Raw genomic sequence first — 22536 nt, 5'->3', positions numbered from 1 at the left:
ACCAGGCGAAGGTCGAATAGGAAGTGTACGGAGCGGGAATAGCAAGCTGTTCGCTCCGCTGTGTGTACGTCTATATGACCGCCGACAGGACGGGCTTAGTTGCAGGCGTAGCGGGCCTGGGCCGCATCCAGGCAAGACGGGGAAGGAGCAGAGGTGCATGCGACGAGGGTGTGATTGGGCGGGCAGGAGCGATCTGCACGTCTCCCCAGGTGGTGTATCCACGGCGACGCTGCAGGTCCTGGCGAGGGGCTCGTCTGTTGTCGCGCGCAATAACGAGGGCAGTCGTGCAACGTTGGGCCGTCTTGTCGAGGGGGCAGCGGTCGTGGTGCTCGGCTGATGATGGCGTGAACATGCGTTCGCGATGCTGCACAGCCGTTCGAGTTATTGTCCGACGGGATTAGTCGTCCTCTGGCTGTGTCGTAGCCGGCCTTGGGGAGGGGCTGGCGATCACTAAGGGCTGATTACACACAAGCGCAGTTTTGCAGAATAGTGTTTAGGTGCGCGCAGGCTGTCTGGGAGTGTGCTGCCCGTGGTTCGTCTCGTGTTGCCCAAGCTGACCAAAGACATGGGCGAGCAAATAGCACAACGGCCTGCACTCGTCCAGGGATTACCGGGAGCATGCAGCGAAGCGGTCAGTAGAGGGGGAGTCTGCGGCAGGTCATGACAATGGGAGCAGAGAGTGACGACTGCTGCAGTGCTGTACCCCGCCTTGTCGACAGGCCAACGGCCGTCTCGATTGATTCGCGATTGATTGCCAATGCCGCAGCACTGTGGCCGTGTTGTTGGACAAGCCCGCGAGAGGTTCTGCCGTTGTGTTGGCGGCCAGGATGTGCCGTCACGGTCGGGCGCTCGGGCCAGTGAATGCACCCTCCCTACACCAGCATCATGCATACCCTTTAGCTCCGCGCGCACCAGTGCACGGCTGTTTTGCGTGTGACTTTCTCTCGACGCGTGCTTGGGTGCTGCGTGGGGACTTTTGCCAGCTGGATAGCGTGCCGACGAGGCCCATCCCATGCGTGCAGCTGCTCATCCGCCCGCCTGGCGTGCTTTCTTTTTTGTCAACGCCTTTCTGCCGACGCCTTGTGCTGCCGGCTGAGACGACGCCCATTGTGTACCCCTCTCGCCCCGTCCACCACCACGACGGCGACGACTGCCACGGCCGCCGCCTGCTGCCCACCGCCCTCATCCATCCCCAGCCCGCGACGCTCATTACATCGCCCAATTGCTCCCCTCGCCCTCGACCACGCTCGCACTACCATGCAGCTCGTCTAGTCCCCTCATCCCGGTTTCGAGACCCACTCTCGTTGCAGTCAGCAAGCACTACCGCACTGCTCGTCAACGCGTACCTTCCCCAGCTGCACGCCCGACTCTCCCGGACCGTCGCTTTTTTCCCACCATGGTCCTGGCAGCTCTCTGCGCATAGCTCAGCACCCGCCAGCCCTCGGGCACCCGCCCAATCCCCCCCGGCGACGGGCTCTCGCGACGATAGCACCACCCACCCCAGCCATGGCCGACGAGAAGAAACCCCCGACGCTGGCCCCGCCCGCAGTCACTGCCCTCAAGCAGGAGGCTGTCGGCACCAGCGGCCACCGACAGAACATGGAGCGCAGTGTTAGTCAGGACATGCGCAACGAGCGTGCAGACCTCAAGGAGGCCGCCGAGCACAGTCTGAACATCATCATGGACCTGGATCTCGAGGGCAAGATCCGCTATGTCAGCCCCTCGTGGACCGACGTCATTGGCTCCCTGCCCAAGGAAGTCACGGGCAAGCCTGTACTCGAAATCATATGCGGCGGTGCCGACGGTTTCGCCGAGACGATTGAGTCGGTTAGGAAAGACGACTCCCGGAGTCACATTGCCCGTTTCACCGTACGACTGGGCCCTCATTCCATCCTGCGCAAGCAGCGACCGAGGCACGCCGCCGAGGCCCCCGAGTCAATGCCAATGTCGCCTACCCACGTAGAGGAAGAGGAGGAGCAGCTGTTGAACCTCGAGGCTCAAGGAATCATGGTATACGACCGCACGACTGGAGCGGAGAGCCATGTACGTCCCAATCCGTCCTAACCTTGGACCAGACTAACCGCAACAGACTATGTGGATGGTCCGGCCATCGATCATTCGCGAAGTGACAATCGACCTCCCGGAAGTCCTCGTGGAATCTCTCGGGGTCGGCGCTGAGGTCCTCGCCCATTACCTCACTGGCCTCGCCGAGCAAAGCGCAACCAACCCGGGCGAACACGCACCGCCGCTACCGGTACTCTGCCGAATCTGCGAACGGCAAATCACACCTTGGTGGTTCGAGAAGCACTCTGAACTGTGTCTACAAGAGCACCGTGCGGAAATGGATGTACAGATGGCACAAGAGACTCTTGCTGAGCACCGCAATGCCATCGTCAAGGTCCTCGATACACTGGAGTCTCACAGCCAGCGTTCAAGAGCTGCGGCAGTAGACTCGGTACAGCCAATTCAGCCCGCCGAGTACAAGGGCCTCATCATCCACGCAACATCGACGCCATCGTCTGGCACACCCTCTGGACGCAACTCTCCTGCTTCGCCGCCGTCAAGATCACGCGAACGCTCGGAGCGCTCGTCTGGTTTTGGTCATCACCGCGCGCGATCATTCGCCGTTCGGAGGCCTCTAGCCCGTATCGTTGAGCTAGTTCTGGACTTGTGCGACACCGCACTCGAGATCAACACACCGGCAGTCAAGGACAATGGACGTGGTCAAGCAGCGACGGAGATTCGCACACAATCGCCTCAGTCGGAGAACCGTATCTCGCAAGTCCTCCAATGGCAATCGCCTACCACAGGCTCGGTCGACCACACTGAAGGCCTAAAGCTGTTGTGTGAAGATACCAGCAGGCTTGCCAGGGCAAAGATCGATGCAGTCACTCGCCATAGGAGGGTGCTAGAGTACTCTGAACGACTACGCATTGAATTCGACATCTTGGTTCAAGAATGCATCGAAGCCGCGATCCTGAAAGCTGCTCGTATCGCTGCCGGTGAGGACAGCTCCTCCGAAGACGAGCGACAGGAAGAAGAGGTTCAATCCGACGCCAATGACACCGATACAGCTCCCGGCGAAGAAGGCATATTCCCTGGATCTTTCGATGCGCCTTCTTCCATGGCACAAGCTCTCCGTAACACTTCTGACGCCTCGTTACCAGCACGAGTCGGACGGCGTGAGTCTTCTGTAGCCGGTTCAAATCGATCTAGCAGTCCTAAAGGGGGTTGTCAAACACCACGGTCGCACGCGGGCGCCATCAGTATAGCGACCCACAGCAAGCGCCAATCCATGCATTTCGAGAGCGATGCTGGTGCGGAGAGTGATACCAGCATGCGTTCATCCGTGTTATCTGGCCCTCGCCGAGCTGATTCACCGGCGACATCCGACGTAGGACTCAGTAGGGTAGCCAGTTCACGTGAACGCAAACGCAAGAGTCTAATCTTGCCGAGTGTCATGTCTAGTCGACAACATTCGCCTGCCCGTTCCATGATACCTCCGCCATCTTCACCTCTGCGAACAAACAAGCCGCGCCTGCCTAGTGGCATGGAGGCCTTACAATCACCAATCACGTCGCCAATCTTGCCGACTACCGAATTCTCTTCGCCAGCAATGGTGCATGCTCTAAACCACCACCGGAGACAGTCTTCTACTGCTGGTTCAGACGGTCCAAGACCCGTCTCTCCTCGTTTGATTCCCACCACTCAGCCACAGCCACGCGCAGTTCCTCCGTCAATAAAGGATTTCGAGATCATCAAACCCATCAGCAAAGGCGCTTTCGGAAGCGTTTACCTAGCCAAGAAGAAGTCCACTGGAGAATACTACGCTATCAAAGTCTTGAAGAAGGCCGATATGGTAGCCAAGAATCAGGTCACCAACGTGAAGGCTGAGCGAGCTATCATGATGTGGCAAGGCGAGAGTGATTTCGTTGCCAAGCTGTATTGGACCTTTTCTAGCAAAGACTATCTCTATCTCGTCATGGAATACTTGAACGGTGGCGATTGTGCCTCGCTCATCAAGGTCCTGGGTGCTTTACCAGAAGACTGGGCGAAGAAGTATCTCGCTGAGGTGGTACTTGGTGTCGAACATTTGCACAGTCGGAGCATTGTCCACCGCGATCTCAAACCGGACAACCTGCTCATCGATGGAAAGGGTCATCTAAAACTGACTGATTTCGGTTTATCGCGGATGGGTATGATTGGCCGACAGAAACGTGCACTCAAGTCTGTCGAGCCTGCGCCGGACCTGCTCAAGACCGGCCCATTCCATCGCGCTACGTCTGTAGGCTCTTCACGATCTGCATCCTTTGACTTGAACCACTCGCCTTCACAGACGCCATCCATGACACCTGCTCTCGCTGGAGACATCGGTCAACCGTCGTACTTTAGCCTTAATCGGGACGGTTCCCAACAAAGCCGTGAGCCTTCAAGGCGCACTTCGGGCACTCGGAGCGACAGCCAAGACAGTGATGCGCTACAAGCCATGTTCCGTCGCTTCAGTATAGCTGACGATTCCTTCGGTCAGCCTCGTGGACGGTCACCGATAGAAGAGGAGGCCTACAGCGACGACGGTTCTCCCGACCTCTACCCTGCTACACATTCTCTGAGTCACTCTGCAGTAGCTCAAAATAGTGCGTTGGCGCCTTCGTCGTCAGCAATGCCACCGCCACCTATGGCTCTGTTCGACCCAGAAGATAGCGACCGCAAATTCGTCGGAACACCGGACTATCTTGCCCCTGAAACTATCGCTGGTAATGGCCAGGATGAAGTCAGCGATTGGTGGTCCTTAGGCTGCATCCTCTTCGAATCTCTGTACGGATACCCTCCATTCCACGCTGATACGCCCGATGAGGTGTTCCAAAACATTCTCGCGCGTAGAATCGACTGGCCAGAGGATGATGATGAGCTATACGATATATCAGACGATGCGAAGGATCTGATGAATCGGTTGATGTGCTCTGATCCTGCACACCGTCTTGGAGCGAACAAGGACGACAAATACGCTAGTGGTGGAGAGGAAATCCGCAGCCATCCGTGGTTTGCGGATGTCAACTGGGAGACCTTGCGAGATGACGAAGCATCCTTCATTCCTGCACCTGAAAACCCAGAGGACACGGAATATTTCGACACCAGAGGAGCCGCCATGGCAAACTTCAGTCCCGAGTTTGAAGACCAAGCTACTACACCAGCAGGAACCCCAAGTACCGATTATCCTGACCGACCACACGATGCTTTGTCTAGAGTACGCTCTCAGGTGACTGTCTCGACTATGAAGCGAGGACTGATCCCTCTCCATATCCCAGCTCATGTGCGGGAAGGCCGGTCGAGGAGACTCAGTGAACCAATGGCAACTGACGACTTTGGTAATTTCAGTTACAAGAACTTGCCTGTTTTGGAGAAGGCAAACAAGGACGTCATCCAGAAGTTGCGTGCAGAAGCTATGCTTCCACAAAACAAGCCCGCACCGCCTCTGCAGTCGCCCAGTGTCACGTCGCCATCGCCATCGCTGGAGAACAGCCCGATGCTACCCGGCCCGCTCAAACGTACGCTATCCTCCAACAGAGCCACCGGACGGCCCTCTTCTCCCTCGATGAGCGGGCCACATTCTTCGCCAAGTCGTGGTTCACAACCCTCATCTCCTCTACTCGTACAGTTCAGCACGGGACAACATGACCGACGCAAGACGTCTAGTAGCTCGTCTACGTTGTCGCATTCGACCAGCAACCCATCCTCGCTACAACCTGGAAGCTTCTTCGATCCTTCCCGTGTGTCAGGCTTGCGACCATCCCCAGAAGCTGTCTCACCAAACAGGCTTTCAAAAACACCGTCTGCACCTCCCGTGGCTTCTCAAGAGAAGCCCGTCACTGGACAACGCCAGTCATCGGTACAAACCAATGCTTCTTCACCACGTGCTCGGTCCCAAACGCTTGGGTCTCAAGAGGACGATGTTGTGCGCGATCTCTTACCTGGGCACTACAAGCGCCGGAGTCAAGTGCTTGATGTGTCTCCATCGTCGTCGGACACGGAAGACTCTCGTGCGAAAGCGCTGCTTCGTGTCCAGCGACGACGTCAGAGTTCTCGAAGACTCTCGCAGATCAGCTTTGGCGACGGTCCTTTCTTCCGGCCATTAGACGTATTGATTTGCGAGGACCACCCAGTGTCACGGCTTGTCATGGAGAAGCTGCTCGAGAAGTTGCGCTGCCGCACTTTGACCGTTACCAATGGCTCAGAAGCTATACGATATGCGATGGGCGAGGTCAAATTTGATGTGATCATGATGGAGTTCCGCCTTCCTCAGGTCAATGGTGCAGATGTCGCTCGCATGATCCGAGACACCAAGAACGCCAATACGCATACTCCGATTGTCGCTGTTACTGGATACCTGAAGGAGCTGCAGGCGCCTCACTATTTCGATGCACTTATCGAAAAGCCTCCTACTGTTGCGAAGCTTACGGACACGTTGAGCAGACTGTGCCAATGGAAAGCACCCCCGCCAGGCTGGACGCCGAACCAGTTGTATCCATCGATGATGCCCTCTGGGCTTCGACAAGAGTCTTCGCGCCAGGAGGACAGCCCCACAACCTCGAATTCTTCAGGCTATCCACCCGTCCCTTCTGCCAGTTACCGAGGTTCGAGCCGCGAAGACTCTATTAGTTCTAGCTTCTTCGGTGACAACGATAGTCGCGCAGGCGAGGATATGCCAGTCAGAATCCACAACGCCGACGATTGGCGGGAGCGCGACATCGCACGAGCTATGAGTGGCTTAGGGATTTGCGACGATGCAGCTAATGCCGATGCGAAAGCAGCTGTTCCCAATCGTGTTGGTGCACCTGACCTGCCCCACGGGGACTCCGCGCCAGCCGTTCTCGAGGAGGCAACGATCCGCCGCCAGAGATCGACAGAGCAAGTCGGCGCCAAACGTCGCATTCTGGAGACCCGCAAACACGAGTCGGCAGAGTCTGGGGACGATGAAGACGACGAGCTGGGTCATGCTCCAGTGCGCACTCGGAGTCCAAGGTCAAGACCAAAGTCTACGTCGAAACTTGGAATTGAGATGATGCGAACGAACAGCAGAGGCAGCGTCATCTCTGTCGAAGACCCTGGTCAGCCAGATTCAACCCTACCTTCTTCTCCGCCTCCAATGATTACAGAGGAGCGTGCGGCAGAGGAATATGAGGGTAGCCTTGACGTACCTGCAGTCGCGCCTACGTCGCTCACACCACCAGTCCTCTTTCCCGAAGAACCCGGCGATGATGTGACTGACTTTGTCATCGAAACTCCCAAGGCGCAGAAGGACGCGATTAGTCCGGATCCGGATCCCACGCCCAAAGCAAAGCCTGCCACGACACCCGACCCAGACCCAACCCTCCGAGCGAACAGTCCAGTGGACCCCTAGGCAGCATAGTGGCAGCTGTCCCGCACATATTCATTAAATTGCGCACTTGATATTACATTTTAAGCACGTCTTTCGCAGCATGGCGTTGGCGGTGTTCCTACCGGGAGGTGCGCCAATGACAGCGAGTTTAGGAAGCACTCGACATAGTTCCTTTGTCTCTTCGCGCTGTCCAACTTTCGTTGCTTCGCGACTGCGTGTCGTTTTGAGAGCCCTTGTTTTCCAAGCAATGTCCATATAGTCAACATCTTCTTCTCTTTACCACAGCTTGGACATTTTTTGAGTTCGTATCATGTGCCTTGGGAGGAGGCACTTTTGTCATTCCTTTATTGAAGTTGTTACCCAGTCCACACACGAAGTGCTCGTTGGATTCAGACTGTCGCTCGCTTCTTCTTTGGCTGCTGCCTGTATCAGGTGTACTATTATCGTATTGAAGTTTGCGAAACTTTTGTACTTCCGGGTTTGAGAATCACCGATATAACAGCCGTAAATAGCTGAATGGAGATCACCTTGTACACAAGATCATTTACTGAAGTCTTCTCGCTCACCGGAAACATGTTTATCTCGGCGCTGCAACCATGCCCGAAACGAAGTAAGCCGGCTCTCTCTTGATATTGTAAACACTATTCGCTGCAGAAGGCCGCAGTTTCACCCAGGCCCATGGAGGATGACTGGCACATGTATTCGCTGGGGTTCCTGCACACACCGATCTCGATTTGCACAACTGAGAAACCGTCAACAGCCTCGCTACAGGTACTACCAGCTAGTGCGGTCGGCCTACGCTTGAGGGGTTCGCGGGATATTACGGATCATCTCGACTTACTCCCGCGCTGCACTCTTTTTGAAGAATTGTCTGGTGCAGGCAACCTCAGAGAGAAGTTACGCCTCCCTACCTTGATGAAGAGTTCAAGTAGAGCCAAATCGCAAATAGTCGCTCATGTGAATGATGCGATGAGCCAATGGCAGAGCACAGACGGTAGGAATGGCACGAGCACGTATCGCTGGGCACGACATAGGTACGAACCGTCGCTTTTCGAATGAGAACATGCGCTCCTCGACCAGCGATTGCGCGCAGGCGATCGATCCGAATACCCGTACGGCTTCAATACCTCGTTAACTATCGACTATTGCATACTACGAAGGAAATATAGACAGCCCATGTGACAAGCTCGCGACAGAGCAATCGGCTAGAGAACGGAGCTTTGTGATTAGAACGTCGTTTGTGGATCAATCCTCCACTCGTAGCAGTCGTTATTCAGAAACCCACCCTGCTTCCCGTTCACACCCCCACATTGACAGCTGTTGACAGGAACCTCCAGGTATTTGTGGCACAAGTCGTAGTCATACTTGAACTGGCAGCCTGGGTCGACGCTGAGCGATATGAGGATTTGGACACCGGTTCCCGTGCTGTGGTAGAATGTGTAAGTTAACGACTTGAAGTAATTTTCCTTGAAGACGTCACCCGAGCTACCTATCGCAATGCAAAAGTCGTGGATGGCGCTGTCCATGCGCGCATGCTCCGTCTTCTGATCCAGGCCACCGTAACAGTCGACTTCATTCTGCATTGGATCGCCTTCGCGCGGAGACGCCGTAGGCTCTGGCGGGTCTTCACTTGTTGTCGTTTTCGTCGACGTCCTGGAAGAGGTCGAACTAGACGAAGAACTGCTCGGTATTGGACATACGACCCAGCTGTCTTCCCAGTTTTCGTCGAAATCGCCGTTATCCCCATCCGAGCTGGTGTTGTTGTCGCCGAAGATCCATGGTTCGGTGAAGCAAACCCAGTCTATGAAGCCACACTCCTTGACCAACGGCTCCTCGATCTGACCAATGATAGGCTGAATTTGCCTCTTGGGCCAGCTACCCGTCGGTGGAGGCTGCGCATTGGGACCGATAGATTGAGGTGGCTTCGGAAAGGATATCTTAGGCCCTACTGTGGTAGAATCGCCATCTGGACCGGCGTAGATCACCGAAGGCCAGTGGGGTGTGGTCGCGGGTTTGGGCCAAAAAGCCTCGAAGCCCTGGCGCTTCTGGTTGACAGCTTGTCCAGTCAGTGTCACTGGCTCAAACACCCACTCCGATATCGTCATGGGCGGTTTCGTGATAGTGCTCGTCCATTCGCCATCGCTGACCGTGATCAATGGATAGTTCAGTGTGCTTGTAGCACGGGTCCACGGGGGGATCTTGACATTGCAAGGGGGTGAGCAAGTAAACGCTGGCTGTTCCATGTCCCAGATTTTGGGGTCTACCCAGATGTACTCGTCGTACATGGAGCCATTGCTGCTGACATCCAACACAGATATCTGCGACCAGAAGGGGTGGGAATCGACATTGAGATTATCCTTGGCTAGTATGCCCTTGCCATCCATGACTGCCATATACTTGGCGCCGATGGTAACGAGGTGCTGAATCCTGACATTGGAGAAGTTCTTTTCAAGCAAAAGCAGGGCTTTCTGGCATAGTTGCTGGTCGATGCAGGTCTGCGCGTACGTCGAAAACCACGAGTATAGGCCCGCGCTTGCGATGAAGACATTCTGCGATTCTCGCATTATGATCGCCCACGACTCGTCACACCCACTGAACTCATCGCCAGCCGCACATTCGTATTTTGGGTCACCTGAAAAGACGCCAAGAGCGGACTTGAAGGGAGCGGGTGGAGATGGCGTGGGTTGATAGTATGGTGACTCTGTCTGGAGTAAACCCGCGAAGATGTTTTGGGCTCGGTGAAAGTTGAACTGATAAAATACAGCATGCTCGGATGCAACACCGTAAAGCCTAGTATTGATTAGCTTGACTGCGACGACCGCGGGAGCGGAGATTGAGCTGAGCCTACCATGTCGGCTCGGTGCTTTCGGCCAAGAAGCCACGCGCAACATAGACCGAATTTTGTACCATGTTATTGGCACCGCTTTCGAGATCGGGATCACTGCAGGCGGGTTAGCCAAAGGAACTGGCCGAGGGAAAACAGGTCGTACTTACTCAATCATGCGATCTGCGACCCAGAACCACGCGTTTTCGAGATACGCGGAGCCAGACGACGTCAGGTGAAACATCAAGCTCGCGGCACTGCAGCCTTGATCAACACCACTGGTGACTGGTGGGCATTCCTTTGGCGTCAAATTGGTCCCGGTGGCGCCTCCAACACGTGCGTGGCAATCCCACAGCGCAGCCGATCCAGCGCTCGATGCTTTCAGATTCCACTCCACCAGGATGGCTCCAGCCGTTGCCCCGACTGTGGTGAAGAACAGGTCTTGCATCTCTACATCTCCTACTTGGCCGTTGGTACCGACCTTGAGCAGCACCTTGGGATGGAGCGCATCTTCGAAATAAGACCCGGAAGCAACCAACTGAGACCATGTTTCGCCAACAATCTTGGAGCCACTGGGAACCGTCACTGTCGACGTGAGTATGTAAGAGCCAGCATCTACGAAAAGTATTTTTCCCAGACTCGCATACAGTGCAGCTTGGAACGCCGCCGTGTCGTCAGTGATACCGTCGCCTTTGGCTCCAAGGTCCTTGATGTGCACGAAGTCGCCCACTGAACGGTCTTCGTACTGAGGCTTGGGACGCTCAAAGTACGCCCCATCGCTATCAACAAGTGTTGAATGACGACGGAAACTTCCGACCTTCTCTCCCGTGGTGAACTTGCGGTCTTTCTTATCAGCCGAGCCTTTGTAGACTGGGCCCATGGCCCATTCGTCGATCTTGGATGAGGATCCGGCCAATATTGTCTTTCCTCCTGTATCGGCGACGGTAGTACCCACGCCTGAAAGCTTGATATTTTCGAGGATGAGACCGGTACTGCCTGACCCGACCGTCGAAGTGGGAGGTGAAATTTGTACCACTGTCTTAACATTGTTGAAAGATGAGTCGAGGAAAGACGCTGAGCCAATGTTGCCCGCCGCTGCACCAGAAGTACTGTCGGGTACAAGTTTGAAACCTGTACCGACGTTGTTCATGGTAATGGACTTCCAGACCCAACCCCAATCCCAGATGAGATGGACACCGATCGTGCAGCCCTCGAACTTCAAGCGCTGCGCTGTGAACTGCTGGCTGCCACCATATAGACCAATAGCTCCACCTTGGAAGGTTATATCTGATATCTGCCCACCGCTGCCATTCTCAGCGTACATGCCATTCTGTGTCGGGCCGGCGATCAGGAGTACATTCTGGGTGCTCGTGGCCTGAGCAACCTGGTAATGCAAACAGGAGACCTTCTGTGAAGCACGGGTCTGTCTAACGTCGATAATCACATTGCGAATTTGCCGGTAGAAGTTTGCCGTGTTGATGTAGTACTCCTCATCTAGACCGTCCGCGCCAGTCCCTCCACCAGTGTACTCGTCTGTCGACAACACTCCCATACCGATGAACGACTTGGATGCCAGAACGGTCGGTCTATCGTTTGCATCTCCAATTACTTGCGTCCCAAATGGCATCGGAATGGTAGTCGAGATCAGGTACGTGCCTGGCGGTATATACACGATGGCATTCTTGAGTGTAGAGCCGTTGCAGCCCTTGCCGCAACGTTTACCGTCTAGCATGGCGGCTTTGAACGCTTTGGTGTCGTCTGTAATACCGTTACCAACTGCACCATAGTCGAGCACGTTCCGGAATACTGCGTATGTCGCGTTATCGCCCCATGGTACCGTACCCTTCCTGGCGATACTGCCCATCCAGTAGGTGCCCTTGGCAGGCACAGCGCGCTTTGTCAAATTTCCGGGTATGCCAACTGCATCAGCTTCAGCGACTAGAGCTGCAGCATTCGCGATGCTGTCGGTAATGTTCAGGAGGGGTGGAACCGGTGTGCCGTCTTCTCTTACACGTAGATGACGCTTGGCCTTTGACTGCCCGGTGAAAGTGCCAGGCTTCAGCCCATAGTTGTTTCGCATAGGGTTCAACAATCGGGCTTGGTTGAGCTTGGAAGACTCCGCGATAGCCTTCTCAACGATGATTCGCGCTTTTTCCAGGTCGGACAGTGAGGCGTTGGTCAAGAGAGGAGTGACATCAGATCCGGAGATGGTTCTAGTGTCAGATTGTCGTGCGACTATGGGGTACGATGGAGACACCTGTTCGTTGCGGGGCTCAGTTTGAACATTTGTAGACTCTTCACGAGATTCAAGTCGTTCCATCTCACTCTCTTCATCGATATCGTAATGCTCGTCGAAGATGTCGTCATCGTCATCGTCCTCCTCATCCATCCAGCGAGTGGAGTTCATGTGAGACATTGGGATCGTCGTGCCGGTCAGATCCGCATCGGACCACGAGTCGTAACCGTCGGAGTCATTTGCTGGGACGATGTACTGGCTACCAAGACCGGCGTCAATCAGCTCTTGGATACGATCCATGTCCAGTCCTTGTCTCGAGCCAAACAAATTGCTTGAAATGTTTGCATAGTGTGTCTCGGGTGCATCTCGTCTTTGCTGGTTGACGACTCTCTCGTCAGAACGCACATTACCGGCTGGGTCGTCAAACGTCCAGACTCTTGCTGCGACGCCGTCCGCCGAATTGATGGCTCTGAAGTGGAAGAATGCTACGCTATCCTTGCTCTGATACGTGGGATGTAGACGGAAACCAGAATCCCGTCTCTGCTTTTCTATGATAGATTTGAGCTGACGCTGTAGCTTACCATGCGCATCGGCCTGCCAATTCTGTTCGGCTTTACATCCTCGTGCACAACTCATGGCAGCACAGCGTGTCTGTGATGCTACGTTAGGATCGCTGCGATCCCCTCCGCCCTCTACCCATGTAGCTGGTGGAAATTCATCGCACGTGTACCGCATTTTGGAAAGTGTTGTGATCGCGCCCACGCGATGGTTCCTAATCTGATTGATAGAAGTGCCAGGCTCCAAATCTTTGTGCCACCACACACCGTCGTTTCGCATTACGTCTCGCTGGCTCGTCTCGGGGCAAGGATGAATGTTTTTCCAAGATCCAGGGCAGGATTGTGATCGACGCTGGTATGACCGGAATCTGGCTCTCTTGCCAGTGTTGAAGTCATAGCCGAAAACGCTGTTTGGCAAACGAGTTCGACGTGTACTGGTACTACCAGTTTGTGCTCGTGGTGAAATGCTATACCAGTTCATGGCATTCTCGCAGATGTCTCTCAAATAGTTGCAGTTGTATACTAGCACCACTTGTTTTGGCGAGACATCGATGACGCGCTGCTCCGCCGCATTCGGATTGGGACGGCTGCATAGTCTCTCGTTAGTCGCCGAGTTTCATGCTCTCTAATGTCATCCCAAACTCACTAGAAGTATCCATCCACGAAGTTGTTGGTAATCGGATCGATCACCCGTCTGACATTGTAATCCTGGTCGAGCTGAGCGAGGGTCAGACGTCCCAGTAGCACACCTTGAAAGGCCAGAAGACACGCCAAGAAATACAATGAAGCCATTCTTGGGATGACAATGAGGAGCAGAGAGGTCTCTTCTCAGGGTGCAATGTTGTTTCCTGAGCGGTATATCCACCTTAGGTAATAAGGACAATACTGTGTAGCGACCAGAGAAGCTATCACGCAGGAGACTACACTGGGAGCGAATGAAGTACATTTGACCCGTGGAAACCGTCGTATGGCCCTACACCACCTTGATTTTCGACTTTTTAAGACTAGAGTTTAGCCAAAGTCCTTGCTCAACAGTGTACCAGACTCATAGACATCTGCCAGGTAGATTGGCAATATACCTTTCAATCGATACCCAAGTTATCGCTACTCATTGCCTATGAGAAGATTGTAAATAGAGTGTCCGAAGCCCAAGCATTGATAATTTCTTGTACATCCAGACGAGCACACGCAGCCACCAAATTGTTGCGCAAATGAACTATATGTTACACGTCATTTGGATCAAAGCTTGTACCCCCATGTTTCTTAGACAGATGCAGCAGAGATTTGAATGCCAATAGACAAGGGCGAATGCATATTGAGCGTGCAAGAGTCAGGATAGAGCCATGCGTAGGACGTGGCTGCGCGGCTTCACCACGTTACTGTGGAACCAAAACGTTCTAAAGCAAGCAGAGCGCCAAATGTTGCAGAATACGATGAAATCATAATTCATGCTGTTTGGTCCACCTCGAAGCGGCCACAACGCTTAATGAAATTCGCCATGCTACCCCAAGTAGGTCAAAGCTCTCCAGTGACAAGTCGAAGTAGAAGATGCTCTGCCTCAGGACGAGGATGAACGCAAGTTGACTACACTCGTTGACGGTGCAGAGCCGCATTGCCCAAATTGAGGTTGACTACGTGTTTATTAATGTCAGTTTCAGCTAACACGAATTCTGGGCGGGTCTCATGGAGTTCGGAAGGGAGACTCACCAGCCGGCACCGCAGTCAACCGGAAGTATCCCACATTGACCATTCTTGTTGCAGCAGCCCCCATAAACCACGTTGCAAGTGTATTTGTCTGGGCCTCCACAGCTACCATCCGGTGTAGTCCCAGTCTGCCATGGTAACGGGATAGTCGCAGTGGGGGATGCACGCGTACAGTTCCCTGACTGACAAGAATCAAAATTGCAAAAAGATGCACCATCGCCGCACTTGCCGTCAAGGTTGCAACAATTTCCCCATTTTCCTGCGCAAAGCCGATCCCCGTGTGCAAAACCGCAGGTACCGTCGGTGCTGTATGTTTTGTCCCCCAAGCAGCCGCCCTCGTAACACGTGCCATCAGCGCAATCCTCCCTAGATGATTGTCAGGCTGAGTTCGATTTTCCTACTTCTGTTTCTGCTAAGATTCTTACTCAGATGCGCCGCAAGTGAATGTATTGGCATTGCAGCACGGAAATTCGGTCCCAAGACAGGTTGCATTGTTGTGCTTTGGGCCGCAAAGACCATCCAAGGCCCTCACAGGCTCGATATCTAGCATCTTTCGTGTCAATTCTTGGCACCTTGATCTTGCTCGAACGAGAATGTAATTGAAGACTTACAGCCATCGTAACAGTACCTCGATCTTGGCTGGATATCCGAGCAATCCGTCTTCAGCGTTGGGTTCAACCAGAAGAAATAGTCGGTCGTGATTTGATACTTGTCGCAGATTTCTGTGCAAGTATAATAGTTGACATGCTCGTGGGTTCTGGCCCAAGCTCGACAATTGAGTTCGCCAGGCTTCACTTCCAGAATCCTGATTCTGCCGCCAGTGTTCCTCACAGAACTCGTGATTGGCGTCGACAGCGTAGCACTCCCTGTCATCTCTGCAAAACGAGCAATCTTTGCATCGTTGGACCACGTAACGGGTCGGCAATCATCAGCGATCGATTCGGTTGGGAAGAATGCCAACGTGAAAAGAATGGTGAACACTGTCTGCCTTCTGAAAGAAGACATTTTTGAGGACAGAGCGACGTGACTCTTTGGACTGAATGAGGTGAGAAGTTAGTGCTTGTTGAACGATGCGCTGAGCTACATGGACTGGTAGAAACATACCAATAGGTGCACTCCCCTACAAACTCGTCTGCCTCAATATCGGGCGGTCGTCGGGACACCAGTGGCATGCGCACTGTGGATTCGGGTAAGCCTCTGTGAAGCTCGGTACTAAAACCGTTGAGCGATCGACAGAATGCTGCATCCAACATAGCCTGAAGTCTACGTCGTGTAACGCACGGCAGTGTTGCCCCTGCGTATCGCAATATAATCATGTTGTCATAGGATTGTCCCGCACTGCTACCGAGCCACTGTGCATTGCTATTAATTGTACTGATCAAATGATAATGGATAAAAGATGACGGGTTCAACCTCAGGGAGGTCTCTGTGCTGATGAATGGTTGTGGTAGCGGTTGGTGACACAGTTAGGGTTGCATCCGGCAAGCGACGTGGTACCTAGTTAATCGACCGTGATTACGATCACGCTTGTTATCGACGTGCAGACACGAGATCACTAATATAGAGGCTATTGGCATACATTAAGGCTATGTGCATGTATTTGAGGCTAATGTCATTTGTGCACTCATCACGTGGGTTAAAACATCCGCCGCGAGGAACTTGTTTCTGATCAAGCCAGTTCAGCAATTCCTCGAATATCGTGACATTCATGACATCACTGCAAACTCACTCTCTTGAACCGCCAGCGCAGTCATGCAGATACTCGGACTCCTCCTTCTTTCTATCTTTCCCGCTCTAGGGTCCAGCCACAAATCTAGAAGCTCTCGAGATACCGTACCGAACTTGAGAGGGGGAACAAAAGCCACAATTCAAAAGAGAACTTGCGGCGAAACCAACGGCCGTGTCTGCTACGGGATTGGCGGTGGTGAGGCGCAAAACATCGACGAGGCCGACATCGCATACGCCGCGTCGTACTTGCGATTTCTGGCGGAAAACAGCAACAACCCACTATGGACAATGCCGCCCGAGTTTGACTGCTCGGAGTGGGGATTACCAATAGCCGACGCCGGGACCGTGCTTGTGCTCGCCAAACACACTAAACCACGCACCAACTCCTCGGTCACCTATTATGACCTTGCTCGCACTATCGACGGTGGTGCACAGGCGACATCCGCTCAGATGGCAGAGTCTTTGCTGGGAGCGTGCGGGTCTGGAGGCGGTATGATGGGGGTCACAGTTGATGACAAGGACCCGGCATACAGCACTCCTGCTTACAAGGCCTCAGGCGCAAAACATCAAGATATTATCGTCAAGATTGTAAGGGCTCCGGTAGCTTGATGTACGATGAATGCAAGAATGGATTAGGTAGCAAGAGGCTGATTGTAGCTCCGCCAGCCTAGTACTTGAAAACACTGTCTCAATGAAAGCGTGTTGATTGCAGCTCTTAGGTGATTTACCACACACTTGATCCTATCGTTTTCTATTAAGCAAATTAAACAAACCTCGCTCGACACAATACTTCCAAGGTTCCCACTGCGCTCTCCATGTGCACCTGTATCCATGGGGTATATTACGACGGGGCCGGTCCGTTGGATCCGTCCATAAATGACCAATCGAGAGGCCGCTGAAAGACGGAGGAGCGCCAGTCCGTGGAGTCAATCTTCACAGTATCTACTGACATGCTCCTGCGCCAATCTTCCACTGTTTCGAAGTTCACTTGGTCCGGCAAACCATAGCTAATCATCAACTTGGTGTCTGCCGCCAGAGGCTCATTCTTCTTCAAGTCCCCCTCTGCCCCAAAGATGTCTTCACGTCGGCCTAGCAACCAGGGGTGTACCGCTAAGACGTAGTCGTGAATGGTAAGGAACGCGCCACTGGCCTTGACGAGGAGCGTCTCACCCTTCTTCCGTGGCCGATCAGCGCGACAACACCTTAATAGATGCGGTTCCTCCACCTCGTCTGAGTCCGAATCGTAATCTTGAAGCTCTCCAAAGAGAAACTCATCGGGGTCCTCTCCATTGTCCTCAGGATCATGACAAAAGCGGTGCATTTCGAGCCACTGGAACTCCCAGTCTTCGAGAATGTCAATGTGAACGATGACGGAGGAAGTTTTGGGTTCGGTGAGGGGCGATTGAGATACCGGATGCCAGGTGGTATTCGAGGCTGTCTTGTCACAATATGGCTCTGTCGCGATGTTTGGATTGTAATTGATGGCCTGCATGACCTCGATCGCGCGGTTCAATGGGCCGTCGAGCGCCCACTTTAGACGCTGGGCATCGAGACTGAGACCGATGGGCTGCTGCGCTTCGCGATAGACTTCGTAGGCCGGTGGTTTTGCGCTGTCCGTTGGTTCAAGAATATCTCTAGACATGTCGGCATGTGTAGGTTGAAGGTAACCAGGAAGCGCGGGACGCCGAGACGACCTGCCTTTGTAGCTTATGCTAACTATGGTAGCCCGCGATTAGGCTGCAGGTTGCGGCGCAGGACTAACCTAGGCTAAACTTACACGCATAGCAATATCAGACAATCGCACGTCTCTAACGCTTCTTAGAGATAGATCTTTTTACTCTTCTTAGTACAAATTACAACAATAAGTTATAGTAATTTGTAGACTAATAGCTTTATAGAGTTAGCTATAGTAGCTTATATATATCTTAATAACCTTTATTTAGTAAAAAGCTATTTAAAGATATCTACCTTCTAAGTTATCTTAGAACTACTAAAAGAACTTTAAATTTTAAAATTTTAATATATTTAGTATATATTATTATTACTACTAAAGCTTATATATAAGTAAATAAGTAGTAGTATCTAAAGCTTTACTAAGAGAAAGACTTAATATAAAGTAATATTTATACTAGTAAATAAATATCTTTTTATATATAACTACTAGCTAAATACTTTAAATATATTAATCTAACTAAGATTAGTACCTTTGATATTATAGCTTAGTTTCTAGAAAAATCTATAATAGTTAAAATAATAATATAGCTACTAATTATCTATTACTACTATTATACTATAAGTAAGCTTTATATATTATTATCTTTTTATTAAATCTATTATTACTTAAGCTAAGAATCTTAATATATTTCTTATATACGTAGATAATAGTTTTCTTTTACTTTTAAAGTAAAAGTATTTATAGTTAAATTTTTTATTAAAAGTTATTAGTATATATTATAAAAGTAATAATAAAATAAGTTTATCTTAAATAGAAATTCTAATTATATAGATATACTAATTATTTTAATAAACTATCTTAATAGAGTAACATTTAGAATTATACTCTTATATATTAGTTATAAATTACTAAAAAGCTAAGCTATAATAGAATACTATAAAAAATCTTAGTCTATTTATAAGAAACCTTTATAGTAGTGTTATAGTAAATAAAATCTTAGAATAAGATATAAGTAGAGTAGACTAAAAAAGCTCTAATAATAGCTTTTATAATAGCTTTTATTATAATCTATATAATAATTATAAGTAAAGTTCTATATAAACCTTTAGTAATTATAAAAATAAAAAATAAAAAAGTTCTTAATATAAGTAAAAAGTAAAATAGTATAACTAGTAATAAGATTAGCTTTAAACTAACTAATATATAAGAAACCTCTAGAAAATATATTAAGTATTTTAGATATAGTTAAAAGCTTATTATGTATAAAATCTAAATTACTTTAGTACTATATTTAAGCTATAATTTAAGATTAAAAATATATTTAGATTTTTTATTTACTTTAATTAGAAGAATAAAAATAATAATATAAAAATTACAAAGAGTAGAAGTAAAACTTAACTTACTAATATTAAAGTATTTTTTTATATTATTATCTAAAGCTCTTTTAGTTCTAAGCTATAAAGAATATAAATTTTTTTAGTAATTTATTCTAGAAAGAGTACATCTTAGTAATTCTAGAAAAGTTACTTTACTAGTCTAAATATTATAAGCTATAACTATACTAAAAGTAATAGTACTAAATCTCTAGATTATCTTTTACAAAACGCTATTATTTAATAGATTTTAGAAATATACTTTTTTATATACTAATAATAAAGCTTTCTTATTTTAGACTAGCTTATACTTTAGAGTTATTAGTTTACTTATAGATAGATAATAATAGTCTATTAGTGGAAAAGCTTTTTACTATTTAGTAAAAAAAATATTTTTAAGAGGTATACTTTAAATTAAAAAAAGATTTTAGTCTAGATTATTAAGTAAAAAAGCTAAAACCTAAGCTTAAAATAATTATAGTTTTAAATAAGTAATAAAAAATCTATTAGTTCTAACTTAGTAGAATAACTATATTTTAAGCTCTTGTATTAAAGTAGACTTTAAAATAGATTAAAAGAATCTAGTTTAACACTATTATTAGCTTATAATATATATAAGTATAAGTTTTATAGAAATAGAAGATTAAATCTTTTATATTAAGATAAATATTTTTATATATTCTTTTTTATCTTTAATTTAAATACTTTATCTATTTTAGCCTATATTAAGTTTAAGATATTCTTTTTTAATAAAAATAGAGGTAATAGTATTAACTTATTACTAAGAATAAGATAAATACTTATAAGAAATAATTTTATAACTTAGAAAATAGCCTATTCTATTAGAAGATAGTTATAGACTTATTATATTACTAGTTTAGATTAATTACTTACTATTTTAGAAACTTTTATAATTTCTCTAAAAGTATTTAAAGCTAGATAATCTCTAGAATTCTATATAGTAAGTATTAGTATTTATAAAATATATATAGACTAAGATTACTATATAGAATTACTAGCTATATCTTATTAATCTACTTTGTTTTAGTACTATACTATAATAATAAACTAGTATTTCTAACTCTACGCTTTTAATTATTAATATTATCTACATATTATATAGCTTTTTTTAATTTAGGTCTAATACTAAACTTACTAACTTTATACTTATATACTTTAGCTATAGCTAAGATATCTAAAACTATATAATTTAAGCTATAAAAGTACTTATAAGATTAAAAGTCTATCTAGTAAGAAAAATAAAATACTATATTTCTCTAGATAGTTTAAAAGCTAATAATCTTAACTCTTAAAATGTAATATACTATAAAAAACGCTAAAGAAAAGAAAAAGAAAAGCTAATATTAAAGACTAGCTTAGATATTAATATAGAAGTAATAAAGTACTTTTTATTAAGTAATAATTTCTAACTAAGAACTATATATAAGTAACTCTTTTATTATAGTCTCTAAGCGTCTAAGTTATAGTATATAGTATATAGTAAAAATATTACTTAAATTATAATAATTAATAGATCTAAAAGACTTAGTATAAGTAGATTATTAATAGACTTAATAATATAGTACTAGCTAAAACGTATCTAGAAGAAGCTAGTAGCTAATATCTTTTAGTTACTAGTTATTATATACTTTACTTTATTATAATTTATTCTTTTATAAAAAGAAAGTTAGTTTTGTATATTTTAAAAGAACTTTATTTTTAGAGTATACTAAAAATATTACTTTTAAAAAGCTTTCTTTTAATAGTAGAAGATAGTATATATACTATATTTCTATAATTAAGATAGAAAATCTAGAAGTAATACCTTATTTTAGCTTTCTATTCTATAGATATAATATATTTATTACCTACACTAAATTTAAAATAATTGTTTTTCTTTCTACTTTAATTTAGTCTAGTTATATACTAGTAGTATTATTAATTAGTATTAAAGATATAAATATTATAGTAAAGATACTACTAAAGCTTTTGTTTAAGTTATCTAAAATCTAAAAAACACTAGTTAAGATCTTACTTAAGATAATTACTACGCTACTATCTATATAATCTATTTTATTTTAAATTTATATTTTAAAATATTACTATTATAACACTTTTATCTACTTTTTTAAGTTCTACTTTATAATATAAAATATATACTTTATTATTTAATATTTACTTCTAAGAAATACTATCTATATAAGCTTTACTATTATTAATAAGAGAATAACTTAATTATTTTTCTAAGAATTAGTTTTTATAAGTTTAATAGTACTACTAAAGTACTATAATAATTATTACATTATTAAATGTACTAGTACAAATATATAGCTATAACGTAGTTAAGTAATATAGTATATAATTAAAATATAGATATGTTTTTAATCTATAATAGATAGAAGATTATTATAGTAGAATATTAATATAGAGTAAAGTAATTAAACGTAGTTTAGAAACTCTATATAGTAATCTTAATATAGGTATATTTTCTAATTACCTTATATTTACTCTTATATAGTAGTAGGTAAAGTATAAGCTTTAATAAATCTATAAGCTAGAAATATTAGTATAGTACTACTTAGAAAAAGTATAGAAATTAGAATAATACGTAATTAAGAAAGATATAAAGATTCTAATTTATTTACTAGATTTATATAAGCTTATTAGCTTAGTAATAAAAGCTAACTATATAGATATTTCTAGATAAGTTAAGATATTCTAATAAGTACTATACTTCTAACTAGACTTAAGCTAGTAGCTAGTAAGATAATAGAGTAACTTTAGAAGAATAGTATAGAATAGCTTAAAAGCTTTTAATCTTTTTTTATCTATTATAGAGAAAATTAAAATACCTTCTAATTCTATTTAGTACCTGTTTTAAAACACTAGCCTACTTACTTCTTACTAGACTAATAATTAATTTACGCTTCTATTTCTTATATTAATTACTTTATATAACTAAATATAAGATTTATAGTAATAGATATAAAGAAAAACTATAAAATAGAGCTTTATTCTAATATTAGATATTCTATTAGCTATTAAGCGTTTACTCTAAATT

At 46.9% G+C, this 22536-nt stretch overlaps 3 protein-coding genes across 3 annotated transcripts; 1 reads left to right on the top strand and 2 right to left on the bottom strand.

Annotated features, from left to right (window-relative positions):
• Positions 1–1506: 1506 nt before the first annotated feature.
• On the top strand, positions 1507–7399 carry J4E83_007494 (uncharacterized protein; the record flags this gene model as incomplete). Its single annotated transcript, XM_049334398.1, has 2 exons — positions 1507–2043; positions 2090–7399. The coding sequence occupies 2 exons, from the start codon at positions 1507–1509 to the stop codon at positions 7397–7399; spliced, it is 5847 nt and encodes a 1948-aa protein (XP_049186284.1).
• A 1205-nt stretch (positions 7400–8604) lies between these two features.
• On the bottom strand, positions 8605–13074 carry J4E83_007493 (uncharacterized protein; the record flags this gene model as incomplete). Its single annotated transcript, XM_049334397.1, has 3 exons — positions 8605–10168; positions 10227–10319; positions 10373–13074. The coding sequence occupies 3 exons, from the start codon at positions 13072–13074 to the stop codon at positions 8605–8607; spliced, it is 4359 nt and encodes a 1452-aa protein (XP_049186283.1).
• A 4194-nt stretch (positions 13075–17268) lies between these two features.
• On the bottom strand, positions 17269–18069 carry J4E83_007492 (uncharacterized protein; the record flags this gene model as incomplete). Its single annotated transcript, XM_049334396.1, has 1 exon — positions 17269–18069. The coding sequence occupies one exon, from the start codon at positions 18067–18069 to the stop codon at positions 17269–17271; it is 801 nt and encodes a 266-aa protein (XP_049186282.1).
• Positions 18070–22536: the final 4467 nt, after the last annotated feature.

Source organism: Alternaria metachromatica (genome assembly GCF_023757995.1).
Source record: "Alternaria metachromatica strain BMP 0045 chromosome Unknown scaffold_19, whole genome shotgun sequence".
Classification (NCBI taxonomy): Eukaryota; Fungi; Ascomycota; class Dothideomycetes; order Pleosporales; family Pleosporaceae; genus Alternaria; species Alternaria metachromatica.
Note: the sequence above shows the minus strand (reverse complement) of the source record. Positions and strands in the feature narration are given on the sequence as shown.